The 19617-nt window shown below is 40.1% G+C and overlaps 1 protein-coding gene and 1 long non-coding RNA gene across 3 annotated transcripts in view; one reads left to right on the forward strand and one right to left on the reverse strand.

The window, feature by feature from the left end:
• The window catches only part of LOC144001733 (uncharacterized), a 30451-nt gene extending 27615 nt beyond the window's left edge, over positions 1-2836 (forward strand). For both annotated transcript variants that reach the window (XR_013278572.1, XR_013278573.1), the window contains exons 4-6: positions 1350-1508; positions 1589-1765; positions 2716-2836. This is a non-coding gene — a long non-coding RNA (uncharacterized LOC144001733). The remainder of the gene's footprint in view (positions 1-1349; positions 1509-1588; positions 1766-2715) is intronic.
• Positions 2837-9778: 6942 nt separating this feature from the next.
• olig3 (oligodendrocyte transcription factor 3) lies at positions 9779-11274 on the reverse strand. Its single transcript, XM_077495779.1, has one exon. The coding sequence runs from the start codon at positions 11131-11133 to the stop codon at positions 10231-10233; it is 903 nt and encodes a 300-aa protein (XP_077351905.1). The 5' UTR covers positions 11134-11274; the 3' UTR covers positions 9779-10230.
• Positions 11275-19617: the final 8343 nt, after the last annotated feature.

A 19617-nucleotide genomic window follows, 5' to 3' on the forward strand; every position in this document is an offset into this window, starting at 1 on the left:
TCCCATTGCAAATACAGTACAAATTCAACTTTAAATAGGCCAGCATGACTTATTTTGGAGGGCAGATTAGATTGACATAGCAACACAAAGAGTCAGAAATCTGATTGGAGAAAAAATTCAAACGTGCACATACATGTACTGGAAGCAGTGTCGCCAGAAATCTATTGGCAACAAATATTAGACTTTTGGTTGTGAATGTTGGTCCCCAAAAAGTGGACAAACGAATATTCCAAAACACAAATAGTCAATCGATGTTTTGTTTTTTTAACGTCGATGTCGCATGCTGCTCGCCCTGCTCTCCTTTTTTTTTCCACGTGCCTCCCTGCAGGAGGTTGGAAAATTGACAGGCGCTTTGACGGATGACCTCCAGTCACCTCTCCATCCTTCCTTCCTTCCTTCTCCTCCTCCGCTTTGCCTCTCCTTTAGCCTGGCCCGCGCATAACACAGCAACCCGAGCGTCCCCTGGGCAGGCCCGCACGGGAGGCCCCGTCTCGGAGGCCAGAGATGGACACAAAGGACTGACACCCCCTCCATCCCTCTTCCATTTAAATAAGCCCCGCCATCCTTCCACCACCTTGAGGGGCCCAACCGTGTCCTCCAGGGAGAGTGCGCTCCACTGGGCAGCGGCTGTTAATAAGCCGCTTATGAAGAAACAAACCTCTATTCTCTGCTAACATCAAGACAGATGGACGCATGTGACGTGTTTGTTTTCAACTTCCTGTGGAGATGACAGATAACAAAAGTTTGGAAAGCACAGCGATGCATTTCAGTTTAAAAAAAAAACAATTAAAAAATCAGTGCTGTGATTTTATGATGTCCTTACAGGGGCTCTTAAAATATTTTATTGATGGGTAGATAGCAAAAATAAATGACATCATTGCTGTCGCATACATTCAAGTATCAAAATTGTCACTTTTTTTTTTTTTTTTTTTTTTTTTTTTATCTTTTCTCTCATATTTTTTGGGGGATAAAAAAAATAATAAATTTTTCATTAGCTTGCACAAGGTTCGATCATGCGTTGTATGTTGTGTGAAATGGACTTAAAAAAATCATTCAGAAAATACTTTTGTGCGACTTTTTTTATGCACTGTGTATTATTTACATGTTTTTAATTATTTGTCATTTTTATTCATTCAATATTTTCATTATATTATCCCACCCCCCATTTGTAGTTCTTTTTTCTTTCCAAATATTTCTATTGTTTTAGATGCTCCTAAAAAAAATTTTTTTTTAATATTACAGTAACTTTTGCATATTTTTTTATCTTGGACTGTTGTTTTTAACTTTACGCTTGTAATTCTATGAATAAATTTTTTTAAATATCATTTTTATATTGTTTTCAATTTCAGAACGGACAATTCTACTCTTCCGACTTTGTGGGACCCGTTTGAGCCAGCTCAGTTTCTGTGCCAAGTGCAAGGTGCATAAATACATGCTTGGATGCGTTTTGGTGTGGAAAAAGGACGAGAATAAAACTCATTGAACAAGAACGGACCGATTCCCGACTGGTAAGTTTGTCTGCATGTAATCTTCTCTGTGAGCATATCGGCAATCCCATCCTCTTGCACCCCGTGCACTTTCTCCTCAGGCGGGCCGGTCCAGATGTTCTCCAGAGGGGACGAGCGCCGGCGCGAAAGGGCGCCAGCGGGACAAGGAAGAAGTGTGCCTTTTCAAACGCGGATTTTTGTCCACGTCTGACGGGAGGTCCGCACCCGAGTGCAGCCCACCGGGAGGCCCTTCCATGCGCCGGCTCCATCACACGCAGGTATTGAGAGGGATAACAAAGTCGGGCCCCCTTAATAGGCCTCTAACGGGATGAGCCGCCTGCGGACGGCCCTCGCCGACCCCCCGGCACTCAGGGAAGAGGGCCACATGATAACAGATGGAGGTTGAAGTCGGGGGTTTGACGGACAGACGGGCAAATTTGGGGATGAGCAGGGGGTGAGTGCCAAGGGAGTGAGTGACAGGTCTTGCTGGGGTGTCAGAAAGTGACAGTGCTGTCCTGATGATAAGGGAAAGTCTTCATCCTGGGGCGATGTTTTTTTTTTTTTAATATATAGAATTGTTTGATCCATTAAAAACAACCAAAATCCCTTTTAGTTCCTTTGAAATGACTTTTAAAAAATGGCAGGTAAATAAAATTCCTTTACCATAATTGAAACGGACTAAAGTTCTTTGAGTACAGATTCATCAAATACTCTTAAAATTTACTTTAAAACTTGACTTACTGGTGCCTTAAAAATCATCCAAAATTCATTTTAGGAGCTTTTGAAATGCCCCTTTATTTTTATTATTGCCTACAAGGACCTAAAATCATCTACGGTCTATTTTAAAGGATTTCAATTAGTCCCAAGTGTGCTGTTTTTCCAGAAATACAAAAAAAAAAAAACTCACCTAAAAGCTGGCTATTTCCAAACAAATGTTACATTTTTTTTTTCCATATAAAAAGCAACTAAAATAATTTTGCATATTAATTAATGTATGCATAGTGTCCCCCAAAATAATCATCTTTGTACACACGTACACAGATGGGCCACAATAAATAATTAAATAAATAAATAAATAAATAAATAGAAGGAAAAGTGGAACTCAAAGCAGCAAAGCCTTTAATGAACTTTTTTTTTTTTTATATATATATAGAAAAATATGTCAGATAATATTGACTATATTACTGATGACAAGCATAGATTACTGATGTGTGGCTCTATTTGGAAGGCACTGTTCCAAAGTGACCTCGTTGGATGAGGACGACTCAGAAGAAAAGGTAAGAACTAAACCTATGCTAATGCTATGCTAATGCTACTTGTCTTCTGTCTTTTCACTGCTTTTTTTTTTTTATGACCCCAACAAACAAACAACCTAACAATTTGTCACATTTAATAGCACTTTACTTGAGTTGTTGTTGATTACGTCTTGAACACACACATATCCACGTCCGTCATGTCAGCGTCCAGTGCGATTGGGTGGGCGTCCTCGGGGAGACATTAAGTACAAAGCGTTAACATCTGTCACACATTACTGAGCCAGGGCACTTTTTGATTGGCCCATATGATGCACACATACACACTGGGGCTGCTGTCATCTCTGCTTTGCCAGCCAGTGATAATGCCCGTTTAGAATTGCAGCTGATCTTTACTGAGGGGGGGGGGTCCAACGTGGTAAGCCCCCCCCGACCCCCGTTTGCATTTAGATGATGTTGCTATCTGTGTATTAAATGCTAGTTTCTGTCACGAAACACAAAAAAAAGCAAAACAAACCAAATAAATCCATATCATTTGGTGATTGCTTTTAAAGGAAAGCTACATGGAATTGATCAAGAGATAAAAAAGAAAAATAATCTCAAATTAATTATACATAAATGAATGAATGCATTGTAATAATTTGCACAGTAATTGAAAAACTATTTAAAAAAAAACATTAAAATTAAACAGAATTAATACAATAAGAATAGCAATAAAATATATTTATTGATTTATTTATTATGAAATCAATACAAATATTGAATATATCAAAAATAAAAATCTCAAACAAGTGTGGCAAAAGGTTTATTCTTCTTACTTGATATATTTTTTTTTTTTTTTTTTTCCAATTGAGTTTCAGATCAAATTAATGGTGAGGAAAAAGTCGAGAAATGATCCATCTTAGTCTCATATTTTTTCCCTCACAAAAAACTGGCATTTGAACAGGGGTGTGTAGACTTTTTATACCACTGTATCTACACACGGTACACCCAAAAAACACTATGACATCGCTAATGAAGTCGCGCCTAACAAACACGCGTCTTTTGCGTGTTTGTTTGCTCTCCGGCAGCACCAGCAAGCTGTCAGTGTGTTGTTGACGTTGATGAAAAGCACCAAGTGTGTGTGAGCGAGTCCGCCTGGCAGATCCTTCAATGGCGGGCGCCGCCGTGCCAGCTGAATGTGGGCCAGGGCCAACAGGCTAATGGCAGATCACAGGGTGGGCTCGGCTAGGCTAGGCTAGGCTAAGCTAGGTGGTCTTGCACCAAAATCAAAGTGCCGTAAAAGGTTGAGAGAGGCGTAAATGCCGATAATATTTTTGTCCGCCCTGTTAATTCCGCCTAGCAACAAGCGACCGTACAAATGCGTCAAGAGCAATTTTTGTTGATTTACGATCCTGCGTCTGCTGAATAGCCACGTTTTCATTTCTTTCAATGATTGTTGTTTATGATATCGGTTCTGTTGGAAGACAAAATAGGAATATTCAAAACAGCACATCAATAGAGACGAATGTTGCTTGCTTGGGACGTGGCCTCGACCTCATTTCATTTGATTGGATTTTTTTGTTGTATCGCAATGGCATGGCGGGCGTGCGCGGGCGTGCCAGCTCGGCGCCTGGCAGAGTGCTGGGTGACAGTCTTTCTCAGCAGGGAGGAGGTGTTGCGACAAAAGTGAAAACATGCGCGTGAGGAGGCCGCCCAGTCGCTTGCCGAGCCAAGAGCAGACCACGCGGATGAAGACATCACGTCGGTCGACTCGGCATTTCGCTTGCAAGATTTCAAACGACGGTTTTCCGTCAACCTGTGTTGGATAAACCTCACGTAATCGTAAATATCGAAGAGTCTTTACTGAAGCTCGTGCGCATATTTCCGTAAATAGTGAGTCAGTGATGCGAACTTGTTTTCGTAAACACTGGAGACGATTCGGCGTCTTCAGTGACCTTAAATCCCTAAAATGTAAAAGTACGTTCTATTTTAAATGTTTTAAGTGTCCCAAAGATGTATTTAGATCTTCTTTTTTTTTATGTTTTTGTTTTTGTTTTTAAGTTAGGGCATACAGAAGGCTTTGATGCAGCCTCTCAACTGCAAAGAACGGTTGAAGAAATGGTAGCTATTACAAAATACCAGCAGGTGGCAGCAGAGTATAAGAGATCAACAGGGCCTTGATGAAAACAAGCTGATTTCCCCACCGTTCTAAGCAGATTTGTGAATAATGATGAAACTTAGCTATATTCTAATGCTAATCTTTGCAAAACATAAACAGATAGAAATATACTTTTTTTTTTTTTTTTTGCTGATTAAAGAAGAGACCTTAATCTTTCGTTTGGTGGGTTCCATATTTTTATAGAACAATAGAACACAATATTCTGTGGGCCATGCAAAATCAGTCAAAAAGTAGTAAAACAGCCGGGCGTGAAGGGGATTGCGAAATGTGAAAATGGCTGCTGAGAGTGAATGAGTTAAGTATTTCTTAAGTCGCAGTGTCATCATGAGCTATTTTTAGAACAAACTTTTGGGCTACTCATGTTGTCATTGGGGCTAAGTTGTGGCACTTTTTTATTTATTTATTTTTTAATTTTAATCACTACACAGATATGAAGTACGAAATAAACATTGATCACTGGTTGATAAGCAGTAATCAGGGAAAAATGCCTTTATAATACACTTTAATGCAAAATTAAAATTAATCTGATTAGCCAATTAATCAATTAAATAATCAATAATTAATTCAGTCTAAAATAATAATTATAATAATAATAATAATAATAATAATAATAATAATAATTATTATTATTATTATTATTATTATTATTATCATTATTATTATTATTATTAATTATGACACAAACCTATTCGGGTCATTCTTTGTTTTGTTTAAATATATAAGCCTTAGTTGTGCAATAATTAATTAATCAACAGCTAATCAATTATCAAATTAATTGACAATTATTTTCCTCAATTATACAATTATTTTTATTGCCCTCCATGACAGCAGACTAATGAATTAACTAATTATTTTTTTCCAAAATATTTATTTGCTTTTGAATTAGTATTTTATTTATTATTGATTTTTTTTTTGAGGGGGGGGGGGGGGGGGGCAAAATATTATAAGCTTGTCTTAGGATAATTTAGGTCTACTGTCAATTTTTTTTATTAAAATAATTCAATATATTTTCTTAAGATATTTAGCTGAGCTTTCACTTTGACCTGATTAGTAATACACAAAATGCAATTTAATAGATAAAATGGCGAGAGACTATAAAATGTCATTATTACATTTCTCCTTTTTATTCTTTTTAAAGCCAAAATAAATTCATACAGTGAAATTTCCTGTGCTCATCATTACGCCCCAACAAACTGAATTATCCCGCGTGCAAAAATAAGTTTTTCACGTAAATTGCACTTTTTTGTCACATTTATTGTCCAACTGATTTACGAGCGTTGACGCGCAAACATCTCGGAAGTCTTTAAATGTTGCAGATGGCGTCTTTAAGGAGCATCCTGCTGTTTTAACGGCAAAACTGCCTCTTCTGTAAATAACAAAGGCGGCGCGTATTATTTGCTGAGCTCATCACTTGTTGACACGTTAATTCATTTTTTTTTCATGACTTTCAAACAAGAAGCTCGTAAATAACTGTTGAGGCGTCACATGACACTTTTTTTTTTTTCTTTTTTTTTAAAGTTGACGCTTCCTGTAGAAGATGAGTGCAACATCCCGCGACCCCGCCTCCGGACAAAAAAGGGAACATGTCAACAGACCCTCGCTAACGGCGCAATTAACATGCAAATGAGCGCTTGTGGCTAATGGCGATGGCGAACGCGCGCTTATGATGGAAATATGTCACCCGTTTTGGTTCAGCTAAACATGGGGTGGGGGGGCTCCCGGCTCCCCTAGGGCAGAGGCAGGTGCATGGCCCCCCTGCGCACGCACGCACACACACACACAAGACGAGCAGGCGGTTTTAATCAGCCCGGTTCAGCCTGTCATCCTGGTCAATAAGTTATCCTCTCAAGCGCTTTTGTTCTAGGACGACACTGCTTCATTCACACTCAATTCACTTTTTTCTTTGACGCTCGCGGGCACACACGCACGCACGCACACGCAAGCAAACCGCGAGCAGATGTAAGTTCTCGAACGCAGGCCGAGGAAGGTCTTGACATCGCCGTCAAATGATTGGCCGACACATGTAGGCGTTTCTTTTGAATGGGAAGTCAAACCCCCCTTTTTTTTTTTTTTGACAATAATATGTTCTATGCATCCCCACTGGTCTTAATATGGTTTTCTGGTTAACTCATTCACTCCCAAAAACGTTTTTAAGGTTTTTGTTTGCTAGAGTTTTTGTATGAAGGCTTTGATGCAGTTTCTGACCTGAAGTGGTCGCTTAAAGTGATAGTAGTTATTACAAAAAAAAAAAAAAAAAAAAGTGTGCTTCATCTGTTTCATAACACTTTTTTTTTGTAATAATTACCATCGCTTTCAGCTTCCACTTCAGAAACTGCATCAAAGCCTTCATACAAAAACTCTAGCAAACAAAAACCTAAAAAAACGTATAAATACGTCTTTGGGAGTGAATGAGTTAATATTGTGTTCATGGAATATGAGTTAAGCAGCAAAATCCAGCCGTTTTTATCCATCTCATGGTGCGGCCATTTTACCACTTGCTGTCGACTGAAGATGACATCACAGTTGCTCAGGCAATGGCCAATCACAGATCACCTGTTTCCTGAAGGAGCGCTGTGATTGGTTGTTACCTGAGCAACCTTGATGTCATTTTCACTCCACAGCAAGTGACAAAATGGCCGCTAAGCTGGATAAAAACGGCTGGATTTTGCTGCTTAACTCATATTCCACTAACACTATATTAATAACAGAATAACATATTTAGACTCCTGGGGTTGCATAGAAGGTATTATTGTCAAGATTTTTATTTTATTTTTTACTTTTGTTAGACTTGCAAGGAACTTCACTCATGAGACAGAGCAAGTCATGCATTTCTGTACATTTTTTTTTCATTGCAGCATGATCGCGTTTTGCCACCTTTGAACTCTTGAACCTCTAACGAAGACACCTTATTGCGACATCATAACTGTCTTGCACTCGTTTGGCGTTTCGCCTGAATGCTGGCGTCCGTAATGTTGCCCTCATCTGCACATACATGCCTTAAACATGCGTGTGACATTTGCGTGCGATTTGCATGTTCCGAGGCCTCGCCGCCGCCGCCCTTGGCGAATGTAAACGCGGGCGGCCTTGGCAGTCGTCGGCCTCCTAATTAGGCCGCATGAAAAAGTATTGACGAGTCCATTTGCTTTGAAAGGCCAGCATAATCAAAACTGGAGTCACCGCTAAGCAGCTTCCCTTGACAACATCCTCCTCAGTGGCGCTCGCTTAAAAGGCCGTGGCAGCTACACGCCTATTTACATGCCATCTGCCGGCTCGCTCGCACACGCACACGCAGGCACGCACACACAGGCGACTCATTCCTAAAGACAAAAACAGCAGCAAGAAAATGAACTCTTTCAGTCCTTCTCAAGTCACAGAAGGCCTCGTCTATTATTTCCCTTAATCTTCATTTGCATGATCCGACTCTCCCCCTTCTGCTCCCCCAAAAAGCAAAATGTGTCTAATCCTCTGCTTTTTTTTTTTTTTTTTTTTTTTTTTTTTTTTGCCATCGTGTAATCCCACCAACCTCTCTGTGATGTCATTTTCCCCTTCTGGGTCCCACGTGAACAATTAGCTTGTAATCTGCACAAACACACATTCTGTCATTGCAAGAAATGAGACACATTGGAGGGGGGGGGGGGGGGTGTCGTGGAGGCACCCATGGGACCAGTGAACAAACTGCTCGGCACTCCCAAATGTGGATTAGTAATCCAACTGGGCTGCATTAATGGGAACCTTTTTTTTTTTCTTTTTTTTTTTTTACTCATTTTACATTTCTGCTTGGGAAAAAAATGTTCAAATCAATCAATCAATGTTGTGCAATTTAGATGGAACTTTTTTATATCATTATTATTATTGCAATCATTTGTTTCCTTTTATACTTTGCATTTGAGTTACTAGAAATGGGTATTTTTGTAAAAAAGAATATTTATGGAACTTGATGTTTTGTATACACAAAAATGTGAAATGTGTTAAAATATTATGACCTGTTAATTTTACAGTAAAAATCCACTAACTTATTTATTTAATATTGAATTCAATATTGTGGGTTAGGTTGTGTTGGCAGATTTTTCCTTTTCAAACGGTTTCTCATCAAAGAGAAAGATTGAAAATAAATGTCATTCCATAAACCAAAATAAATTACATTTTAAATGCAACAACTTGCATTTAATATAAACATTTCATAAATAATGTATTTTAATGAATAGGTTGTGGTTTCTTGCAAAAACTAGATAGATAGATAGATAGATTTTTTTTTAATCCCTCAAGAGAAATTAAATATAGAATTTAATAATAAAGCAATGTTCTTATAGTGCCCCCCCCCCCCCCCCCCCAAAAAAAAAAAAAAAAAAAAGAGCAAGTGTTAATTCATTTTGGAGAATTTTTTTAGATTTTTTTTTTAATTAAACATTCTTAGAGGTGAACAGAAGATATTGATCACGTGATTATTTCATTAGAAATATTATATTTTTGAAACTCAAGGCTCAAATTGAATAGACGTGTCTCTTATACAAATGTTGATACACTGCAGGCCCAAATTCTTCAAGGAGATTACAAAGAAAAATACATTTTCTAAACTGATGTCGACGTGAAAGTATAATGCATGATGCGTCATCATTATTACAGTCTATAAAAAAAGGGGGGGTTCCACCCAAGGGTAATTTCTTGAAAAAATATGCCTAAATGTTCTTTAAAAGGGAAAAAAAAAAAAAAAGAGTATCGACAGTTTTATCTGATCCATAATTTTAATTTTATTGAAATGTCATCCAGGTCTTCTGGGTGATTCATAATAAATATTTCATCAACAATGTAAAAAAATAAAGACAGACAGTCTCTGGGCGTAACAAAATTGAGCAGAAATTAATGTCAACATTCGAGCAACATGCACAAAAAAAGAAAAAAATCAAATGAGAGCAGACATGTTTGTACAATCAGCCAGTAATGAAAAAATTAATTACAAAACTCTATACAGCCAGTGTTTGCAACATTTTTGGTCAAGAAACAAAAAGCAAAATTTTAATATGAACTCTTTTTTTTTTTTTTTTCCGTTTAAATCCTTGTTACAAGGCACAAAGAGCAATCTTCATTTTCACAAAATAAAGACAACCAAAATGTTCATGCACATTTTTTTTTCTCTCCTTTTGTTTTTTTTTTACCTTCAAGTTTGAAAGCATCAGTCTTAAGTATAGCACAAGTCCTTGGTACAAGGAGGGAAATTACACACATTTTCTCATATGGACCCAACAAGAAAACAGACGGCAACATGCACGCACGAATCCGCTCGTCATGCCCTCAAAAAACAAAAAAAAAAGTCCTTGAAATGATCGACAAATCATTTCATGCCGTCCTTGGCCTCCCCCGTCAGTCTCGTCAGGCCGGAAGAGGTGATGGGGATGTGAGGCGGAGGAGGAGGAGGAGGAGGCGGCGGCGGCGGCGGCACCTGGCAGATGGCGCACGGGCACGGCAAGCCGGCCCAGTGCTGGAACCCGGAGCCCAGCTGCAGGCCGGGGGGCGCGGCCGCCGGCGAGCCCTTCATCATGGCGTGCGGGGCCCGGATGGAGGGGAGCGCGGGCAGGGTGGACGACGTGGTGGACGTGGTGGTCGCCGAGAGGCCGCCGCCCAGGAGCGGGTGCACCTGGTGGGCGGCCGCCGCCGCCGCCGCGGCCGCCGCCGCCGCCGCCGCCGCCGCCGCGGCTCCCGGGTGCGCCACGGCGCCGCCGCAGTGGAAGGCCGAGTGCTGTCCGCCGTAGATCTCCCCCACCAGCCGCTTCATCTCGTCCAGGGAGCTGTTGAGCATGAGGATGTAGTTCCGGGCCAGCAGCAGCGTGGCGATCTTGGACAGCTTGCGCACGGAGGGCCCGTGCGCGTAGGGCATGACCTCGCGCAGGCCGTCCATGGCCAGGTTGAGGTCGTGCATGCGCTTGCGCTCGCGCCCGTTGATCTTGAGGCGCAGCTGGTACATCTCCTCCTCGGTCACTTGCTTCTTCAGCTTGAACTTGTTGTTGGCTCCGCCGCCGCTGCTGCTCTCCACCGACGACGAAGACGAGGCCGACTTGGACTCGGACATCTTGCCGGCCTGCGTGGACGACGAGACGGGGTGGTGGTGGTGGTGGTGCAGGGGGTTGAGGTGCGGGTGCAGGTGGTGGAAGTGGTGGCCGGGGAGGTGCTCTCGGAGGAACATGGCGTCCATGTCCGGGGATGAGGCTCTGCTGCTCGGGCTGGAGTCGGAATTCATTTTATGGCTTGTGGCCTCCGAGGCTTCCTCCCCCTTCTCTCTCTTTCTCACTCACTTTCTACCTCTCTCGATGCCCCCCCACCCCCCTTGTCTCTCTCTCTTTCGATGCCCACCTGCCTGCGCGCTTTTTACTTTACGCACCGGCTCTCTTTCTTGTCTTGTCGCCTCTGTGGAGGCTCGGGGAGGTGTCAGCCGCTTTTTATACGGGCGGCCGCACAAAAAACCGCGTTGCCTTGTTAGGACGATGACGCGCCTCTTTTTTTCTTTTCTTTTTTTTTTAAGAGGAGGAGGCGTGCTTTGACTATGTCCCACTGACCGCGGTGATGTGCATCCATTCAGCGTCCATTGTCAGGACACTGCCGGGAGGGGCGAACTCGCCACTCACTCCCGACTTTCATTTTCACTCAAGCATTCTCATTTTCTCGCCTTTTTTTTTGTTTTTTTTTGTAGTGGTACAACGAGAGGCCTCGTGCGCATTTTGACGCACGCACGCAAATTTTGTTTTGAAAATGCAAATAATAAAAAGTTCAACGTAAGGAATTCTTTAAAATATAAAAGTGTCCTCATAAGCACGTTCGATTGCCCTGCAAGGTTGAGGTGCCCTTGAGCAAGGCATCCAACCCCCAATTACTAAATAATATGAAGCGAAAAGAATTAGAATGTTGTTAATTTTCAAATAATTCTCCACATTTTATTGTTCATGAGTGGAATGAGTGCCATGTTTGCAAGACTGAGGAAGATGCATGCAAGTGACATTTTTTGACACCTTTTGTTCTGTTGTGATTTGCAGTGCGAGTGAAAGGGTTATTACAAGGCAAGCAAGCGGTGAGGAAGGAGAAGCAGGAAAAAAAAAAAAGTATAAATCTGGACATACAACCCAAACTGTTATTAAATAGTTTGAGCATTTACAATTGCTCGAGTGGGTGTTTGTGAGGCAGGCAAGTATATTTATAGTGGATAGAAAATGGTGCAGTCTCAATATGGACCTAAACATCTTTTTGTATGGATCCATGCAAAATGTTGATGACTGTTATTATTATTATTATTTTTTTAACGGTTGTCTTATGGGCAGTGCAAGTTGGTCCTTTTTGCGAGGCAGGAAAGCGGTGCCGAGTGAGATGCAGAAATCCAGGGTTAGAATGTGTTCCAAGATATCTTTCATGTAATCATTATGAAATGGTGAATGAGCATTTTCAATGAGCTCAACTCACGCCACATTCATAGTTGAGTGTGGCTGTTTTTGCAAGGCAGGCAAGCGGTGTGGAGCTTGACATAAAAAAATCCACACACAGCCTGCGTGTATTGACGGACATAGACTTATTAATAAATTATTTTGACGGCCGTTTGTGATGAACACGAGTCTTTCCGCATTTATGTATGAGCGAGTCGGTGTTTGTGAGGCAGACAAGCGGTGAGAAGTGAGACAGAGAAATTCACAATACGGAGCTTTAAACCAAACACTTTCCTAATAGGTCCTATAGACCTATTAAATACATTTTGATGGCCATTTGGAATAGCACAGCTTTTTGTACATTGACGGATGAGCAAGTGGGTGTTTGCAAGGTGGGCAAGCGGTGCAAGACGCAGAAATCGGTGGTCCTCATTGGAATCGATAATTTTGATCATTATTAACTCATTCACTCCCAACCATTTTCACTTAAGTTGGATTTTGACTGATTTTTCAAGGCCCGCGAAATATTATGTTCCATTGCTATAAAAATATGGAACATACCAAAAGAGAGATTAAAGTCTCTTCTTTTATCAGGGAAAAAAAAGTATATTCCTATCTGTTTCCGCTGTGCAGCAATTAGCAATAGAACATAGCTTCATCGTTTTTCACAATTCTGCTTAGAAGTGTGGGGAAATCAGCTTGTTTTAACATGGCCTGGTTGATCTCTTATACTCTGCTGCCACTCAACCATTTTCTACAGTAGAGAGACTGCATCAAAGCCTTCTCTATGCTCTGGCATTAAAAAAACTAAAAAAAACAACAACAACAAACGTATAAGTACGTCTTTGGGACACTTAAAACATTTAAAATATGACATATTTATACGTTTTTGGGAGCTAATGAGTTAATGTATTTCCACATTCGTGATTGATCATGGGTGTTTGCGAGCTCGACAAGTGGTGACGACGAGATCTCGCTCTCTCTCTCTCTCTCTCACACACTCTTGATCTCTCTCTATGGTCTTCATCTCTTTTTCTCTCATCTTTCTCTCTTGCTGTCTCGCCAATCTCTTTCATCACTCTCTCTTTCCATCACTCTGGATTTCTCTCTCTCTCAATGCAACGCTGCAGCTTTCTACCACTCTACTTTGCTCTATCGCTCCATCCGTTGCTATCGCTCTAAATCTCTGTCGCTCTGTCTCTCTCTTTCCTTTCTCATCTCTCGTTTTCTGTGTCTCTCGCTTCATCTTTCACTCATCCTCCTATCTATCTATCTATCCATCCATCCCTATCTGCATCCTTTCTGTAATCTCTCCACGGAACGGTGCGAACCAAGATGAGTGGCGGCGCCGGTGTGCGCTCTGCCGGCCATATGGCAGCATGCGGGCGGCAGAGCTGTGACCCGTCGTAGCCCCCCACCCCCTCCCCTTCCCTGCCTCTATCCCCCCCTTCGTCTGGCCCCTCCTCCTATCAAGCTTCTTTTTTTGGGGCTCCAGTCTGGCGTGAATGGCACACCAGGGCCACAAAGTACAACAATGACTAATCGGCCTGCGCCTTATTTGGTTGCTTGTAGCTTAACAACGCAAAGCAAGAACAAGTGACATCAAGACATGTTTAAAAAAAAAAAGAAAAAAGAAAAAGATTAAGACAGCTGGGCTAAGCACAAGTAGACGTTTGTGTTTTTTTTTTTTTTAAAACGCTGGTTTGCATACTTTTACATAAAAATACACTCTCCAAGTGCAAAAGCCAGAAGTTTTTCATCCTCAAAATTAGATTTGACATTATTGCAACTAAGACACTGTAACATTATTCCAAGTTTGAACATTAACGGCCAGGGAAAAAAAACAACTATACTTTGAATGATTTGATTAAAATGTATTGCACACATTAAAACACAGAAAACAGTAAAACATGAGCATTTTCATTAGCAACAGATACTTATTTATTTTGACTTATATTTATATTTTATACATTTTCATCATCAAATAATTGATTTTTTTTTCTCTCCTTCCTGAAAAGATGTTGCAAAAGTAAGTGGAACTGCAAATCTTTTCATTTCTTTGTAAAATGATACTTTTATGTTGAAATCATCAAATCAGCATTTTGATGCCACTGTCTAGATTTAACTTTATTTATTTATTTACTTATTTATTTATTTATTTTTTATAAAGAGGAATATTTTTATTGTATGTTATTTTTAGTTTTATGATATCTGACTTCCCCCTCCAGGTATCAATTAAGGATATTGAAGTTTAGTTTATCTTAAATGAATAATGATTTATCAGAAGACTTGACTTTTCCATCAGTACACTTTTAGGTAAAAAAATAACCCATATTAATATACATAAATTGGAGAGACCTACTCGGGTCAATTTGATTTTTTTTTTTTTTTAATGACCAAAATGCTATTTTATTTATTTTTTAATCCAACACTTTTACAGGTAACAAAGGATTGTTAGTTTTTTTTAAACATAATATGCATATTCATTGTTAAAGAGATACTTAAGTTATTTAGCCATTTTTGGCAGTCAAACATGAATATTTTACCTATAATAAATGTGATATTTTCATTATTTTTCATGTACAATTAGTACCTTTAAAAACAGATTTTGCAACTTGCCATCGACTGAAAATGACATCACAAGGGCTCAGGTAACCAATCACAGCTCAGCTTGTGAATGTCACATGACCAAACCGAGAAAACGACCGTAAGTTGCAAAATGTGTTTTTAAAGGTACTAATTGTACGTGAAAAATAATGAAAATGTCACATTTATTATAGGCAAAATATTCATGTTTGACTGCCAAAAATGGCTAAATAAGTCAAGTATCCCTTTAATAATTTCCATTTAGCAACGTTTTAACATTTAGATGATTTCATACAGTCATCAAAAAAAAAATTCAGATCTAAGCAAAACTACAAAATACAATTGAGAATTCATTGACACGTCATATTGTTGACGTTGCCATAAGATGAAATATGGCTGAAAATCACATTCAAGTATATTTCCGCACGGTTGTTCAACACATTCGGTCGGCTTCTCGGCTGTTGTGACGCAGCCGAGTGGACCAGCAGCTCACAATGACAACAAATCGTCCGTCCGTCTGTCCGTCCACTCCACGCCCGCCACCCACGGCACTTGAACTAATCATCAAACGTCTCCCCGACTCTCCTCCTGCGTGCTGCGCCATGAGATCGCCCTGCTCGGACGCTTCAAGAAAAGGGAAAAAAAAAAAGAAAAAAAGCCCGAAACGCGCATTGACGGGGCCCTCATTGTTGGGCCAACCCCAAAAGAAGGAAAGGGGGGGCTTATCCCCCCCCCCCCCCCCCCCCCCCCCCCCGTTCCCCTCATAAAGGTGCGAGAGCAAAGCGGCGGTCTCCGCCTTTGCTCTCGCCTGGTGGCATTTCAAAGTGTCAAGCTTTGAATACCAATTGCTTGAACTGGACATATGTGGATCCGCTGTAAGCCTGCTAATCCCGTCCCCAAGTGTTCCTTTGTGTGGCGGGGGTCGGTTGGGGGGGGGCAGCAGAAAGTGTTCCTAATCCGACCGCTGTGTGTCAATGAGGTGTGTGCGTCGGCTAATCGAGTCGGGCCTTGAGAGGCTTTTCGCTTCACATCATTACTCGCTAAACGTTAAGCGGTGTCGAAATTTTGGAGGACATTTTTTTTTTTTTTTTTATTGAATGTAAAATGCAACAAAAATGGTACAAAAATGGACCTGTTGGACATTCTGCTACATGTCGAATAACAGATTGGGCAATAAAGTATGGAAACATTCAGCAGTTTGACTCAAAAGTTTAAAGCAAAAAAAAAAAAAAAAAAAGAGTAAATCCCATTCACATAAAAACTGTTTTGCTCATCGAAACACTGTTGAGAACCAAAACAGCAGCACCTACGGAAGCGTCAATCAAATTTGACAAGCCATTGCCTGCCTTTCCCATCAGAAAATAAGAATCGTAATTTTGTGATCAGTTTGCTTCACATGCAGACAGGAAAGAGTTTGAATTCTGTTGCTAACCAAAACAGCAGTACCTATGGGAGGCATCGGTTTATGGAACGTTCACACATGAACAAAACTGAGCTACAAGTATGACCTGTTTTTTTTTATTTTTCTGACGAGAAACGTTATTTGTGATTTTGAATTAATTGCCTGTGTGGGTGCTGCTGTTTTGGTTCACAACAGACTTCAAATCGACTCCGCTGCTAACACTTGAATGTCGACACGTGAACAAAACAAAACTTACAGATGACTGTTTGTTTGTTTGTTTGTTTTCCCCGATGGGACAAGGGAGGCATTCGTTTGTGACTTGCCGCCTCCGTAGGTGCTGCTGTTTTGGTTGGTTGACAATATAGTTAAAAAATAAAAATAAGAAAGACCATCGACTTGTCGTGTGTCTCCACTTTGCCGTTCGTCAACTTTCTTCCCCCGAGTGTGAATCCCACGAGGAAACCAGCTGAGCATAATTAGAAAACAAGCGCAGTGAACTTGCACTTTTAACGAGCTAATAACCGTCATGGTTGGGCCTTGCAACTGCCCCCCCCCCCACTCCCTTAGCAACTCCGCCCACCCTCTCTAACGAGGAGAGCAGGGCTGTAAAGGTTGAATGGACGAGGACAGTAATTGGTGGTCAAATGGTATCGGCGGAACATCTTCCGACTGAGAGCATTGTGATGCTTCATTAGAGCCGTTAGGAGGTCAAGGCCACGCTGGAGATCAGGTGGAATGTGCATGGCGTCCAAACATATGCATTTACACTGTGAGAAAAATCTTTTCTTGCGCCACTAAAACTGAAGACATGGGAAAGATGAAGACACAAATAAAAACACAAATAAAAAGAATAATTGAATTTTCCTTATTTCTAGTTTTGCTTAATATATTTGGCACAAATCAAGTGAACTTGAAAAGTGTTTGGATCATGTTAAACAATTACATTTATGAATAGAATTTGTCATAAGAATGAATATGAATATGTTAGTCCATTACATCACAAGTGAGAAAGATGGAACTAAAAAAAAATAAAAAAATAAAAAATTGCTGTGCTAAAATCTGACCACTAAACTAAGTGGCAAATGATCAGTAACTGATAATTGTATAAGAATCAATTTGATTGAATGTCATTGATTTGATTTCCTGTTGCTCCTTTTTAGTGTGAAAAATAATAGATAACAGAATGTAAAATAAGTACAATAAAATAAGATTTAAGTAAATAAATTGGAAAACAAATTTAATTAAATCAAATAAATAAATACAAAATTAAACTAAATACAGTAGAAATAAGGAAAATAAAAATAAAGAATACATATAAAGTAAAAAAATAAAAATAATAATAATGTAATTAAATAAAGTGGAGATAAAAAACAGACGTAAAGATTCTCACCATATTAAAAAAAAAAAAAAAAAAAAACACCATCCCTTATTTAATACATTTAATACATTTTCCAGATTGACATCACAATATTACAAACCTCACCCCAAGTAAGTGCATAATTTAATTTTAAAAGTGTAATCAAAGATTACTTGACTTGACTTGACTTGACTTGCACAATTTAAAATTTTACTTGAAGTGTAATCAAAGATTGTTACGTAAATATGCATTCATGTAAATAAATAGTGACTATGTCATCTAGTTAGTCTGTCAAACTGTCATGATTGTGTTTCATGTAATCTGATGTTTCATGCTGTTTTTTTTAATATACTTTAGAAAATTGCTTTTTATTTGATACGAGGGTGAAAACAGATTTAGCTAAAAGTTTGTTTGATCGTAGCATCATACGGAGGACAGCAATCGATCTGAGCTGCCGCATTTGTCATGAAACGCAACGAAAGCACGCGTGTGATACTTGTAAGACGTTTTGCCACTGATGCGTTTTGTGTGAATCCGAGTTGAAAGCAAAAAAATATCAATTAGACCTTTTTTTTTTGTCACCACGAGTAAACAAACCTTTCAGATGAAGCGCCTTCCCTTTAATTAACGATGATCAAAACCGTGGGGAGCTTGTTAATCGCACACCTCACAATCGTCCCCCGACTATTGAAGTCCTAATTGATATTTGTTAATTAGGCGCCAAACAAGTTGACGGGACAAAAATGAACAAGCCTTCGCCGTCGGACTCAACTTTGATGCCCCGGCAAAGAGAAAAGAAAAAGTACGTGTGGTGTGGTGTGAAATTGAGTTTTATGTTGGAGCAGCAGATTGGAGGCCTTGAAGTGGAACCTTTTGCACCCCACACACACACACACACACGCACTCATGCGTTCACAAGCCCGCCTCACCCCCTCACCCGTCTTAAATCTTACATGTTAATCTCCCCTTGCCTCCTTCTCTCAGATACACAAACATGCTGTCCTTTCACAGAGCAGCCCCTCTCATTTTCTGCTCATGTGCACCCATTGCGAAGGGCCCAAGCGGACACAAAGTGACGCGGCCCGACTGGACGATGGGAGGAGTCGGATTGTGCTCCCAATAAAAGGAGTGTTAAAAGGAGAACCCTGTTGCAAATATGCTGCCTGGTTGCTTAAGTGCGTGAGCGTGAGTTTGCGTGTGTTGGCATGAGTGAGTGTGTCTTATGAAAGTGTATGTGCGTGAGAGAGTGCCTGAGTGTGAGAGTTCCTGCAAAATATTAAAAATACAGTATGTATGTAAGATTGAAACAGAGTGAGTTTGTGCGTACAAAAGTGTATGTGTGAGTTAATGTGTGAGAGAGTGTGAGAGATATTGAAAGTTTGTATGCAAGATTGAGACTGGGCGTGTGAGATTGTGTGCATGAGTATGGGTCTGTGTTTGTGAGACTGTATTTGTGAGAGAGTATGTATGTGAGAGATTCAGTTTGTATGTGAGTTTGCATGTCGGAATGTCGTGCATTCCTGTGTGAGTTACTGAAAGTTTGTATGAAAGATTGAAACATACAATGTGAGATTATGTATGTGAGAGTACATTTGGGTCTGTGTTTATGATTCTCTATGATAGTGTGTGTGAGAGACAGTGAGTGTTTGTGTGAGAGATTGAATGTGTATGAGAGTTTGTGTCGGACTATAAGCGTGTGTGGAAGTTTATATTGTGTTTGTGAATTTTTGTGAGAGGGAAGTTTGAGTGAAAGCGCGGTTTATGTGGATGAAAGTGAGACTGAGGAATGTGAGAGTACATGTGTGTCTGTTTATGAGTCTGTATGACTGCGTGTGAGAGACTTTGAGTACGTGTGAGAGAGATTGAGTGTCGTACTGTAATTGAGTGTAAGTTCGTATTGTGTTTGTGAATTGTGTGAGAGGGAATGAAAGGTTGAGTGAAAGCAGTGTCTATGTGAGTCTGTGTTTA

The sequence above is a fragment of the Festucalex cinctus genome, chromosome 14 (assembly GCF_051991245.1).
Source record: "Festucalex cinctus isolate MCC-2025b chromosome 14, RoL_Fcin_1.0, whole genome shotgun sequence".
NCBI lineage: Eukaryota > Metazoa > Chordata > Actinopteri > Syngnathiformes > Syngnathidae > Festucalex > Festucalex cinctus.

Excerpts from the sequence above, each read along its gene's own strand:
- olig3 (XM_077495779.1), bottom strand. The coding sequence starts at position 11,133 with ATGAATTCCGACTCCAGCCCGAGCAGCAGAGCCTCATCCCCGGACATG.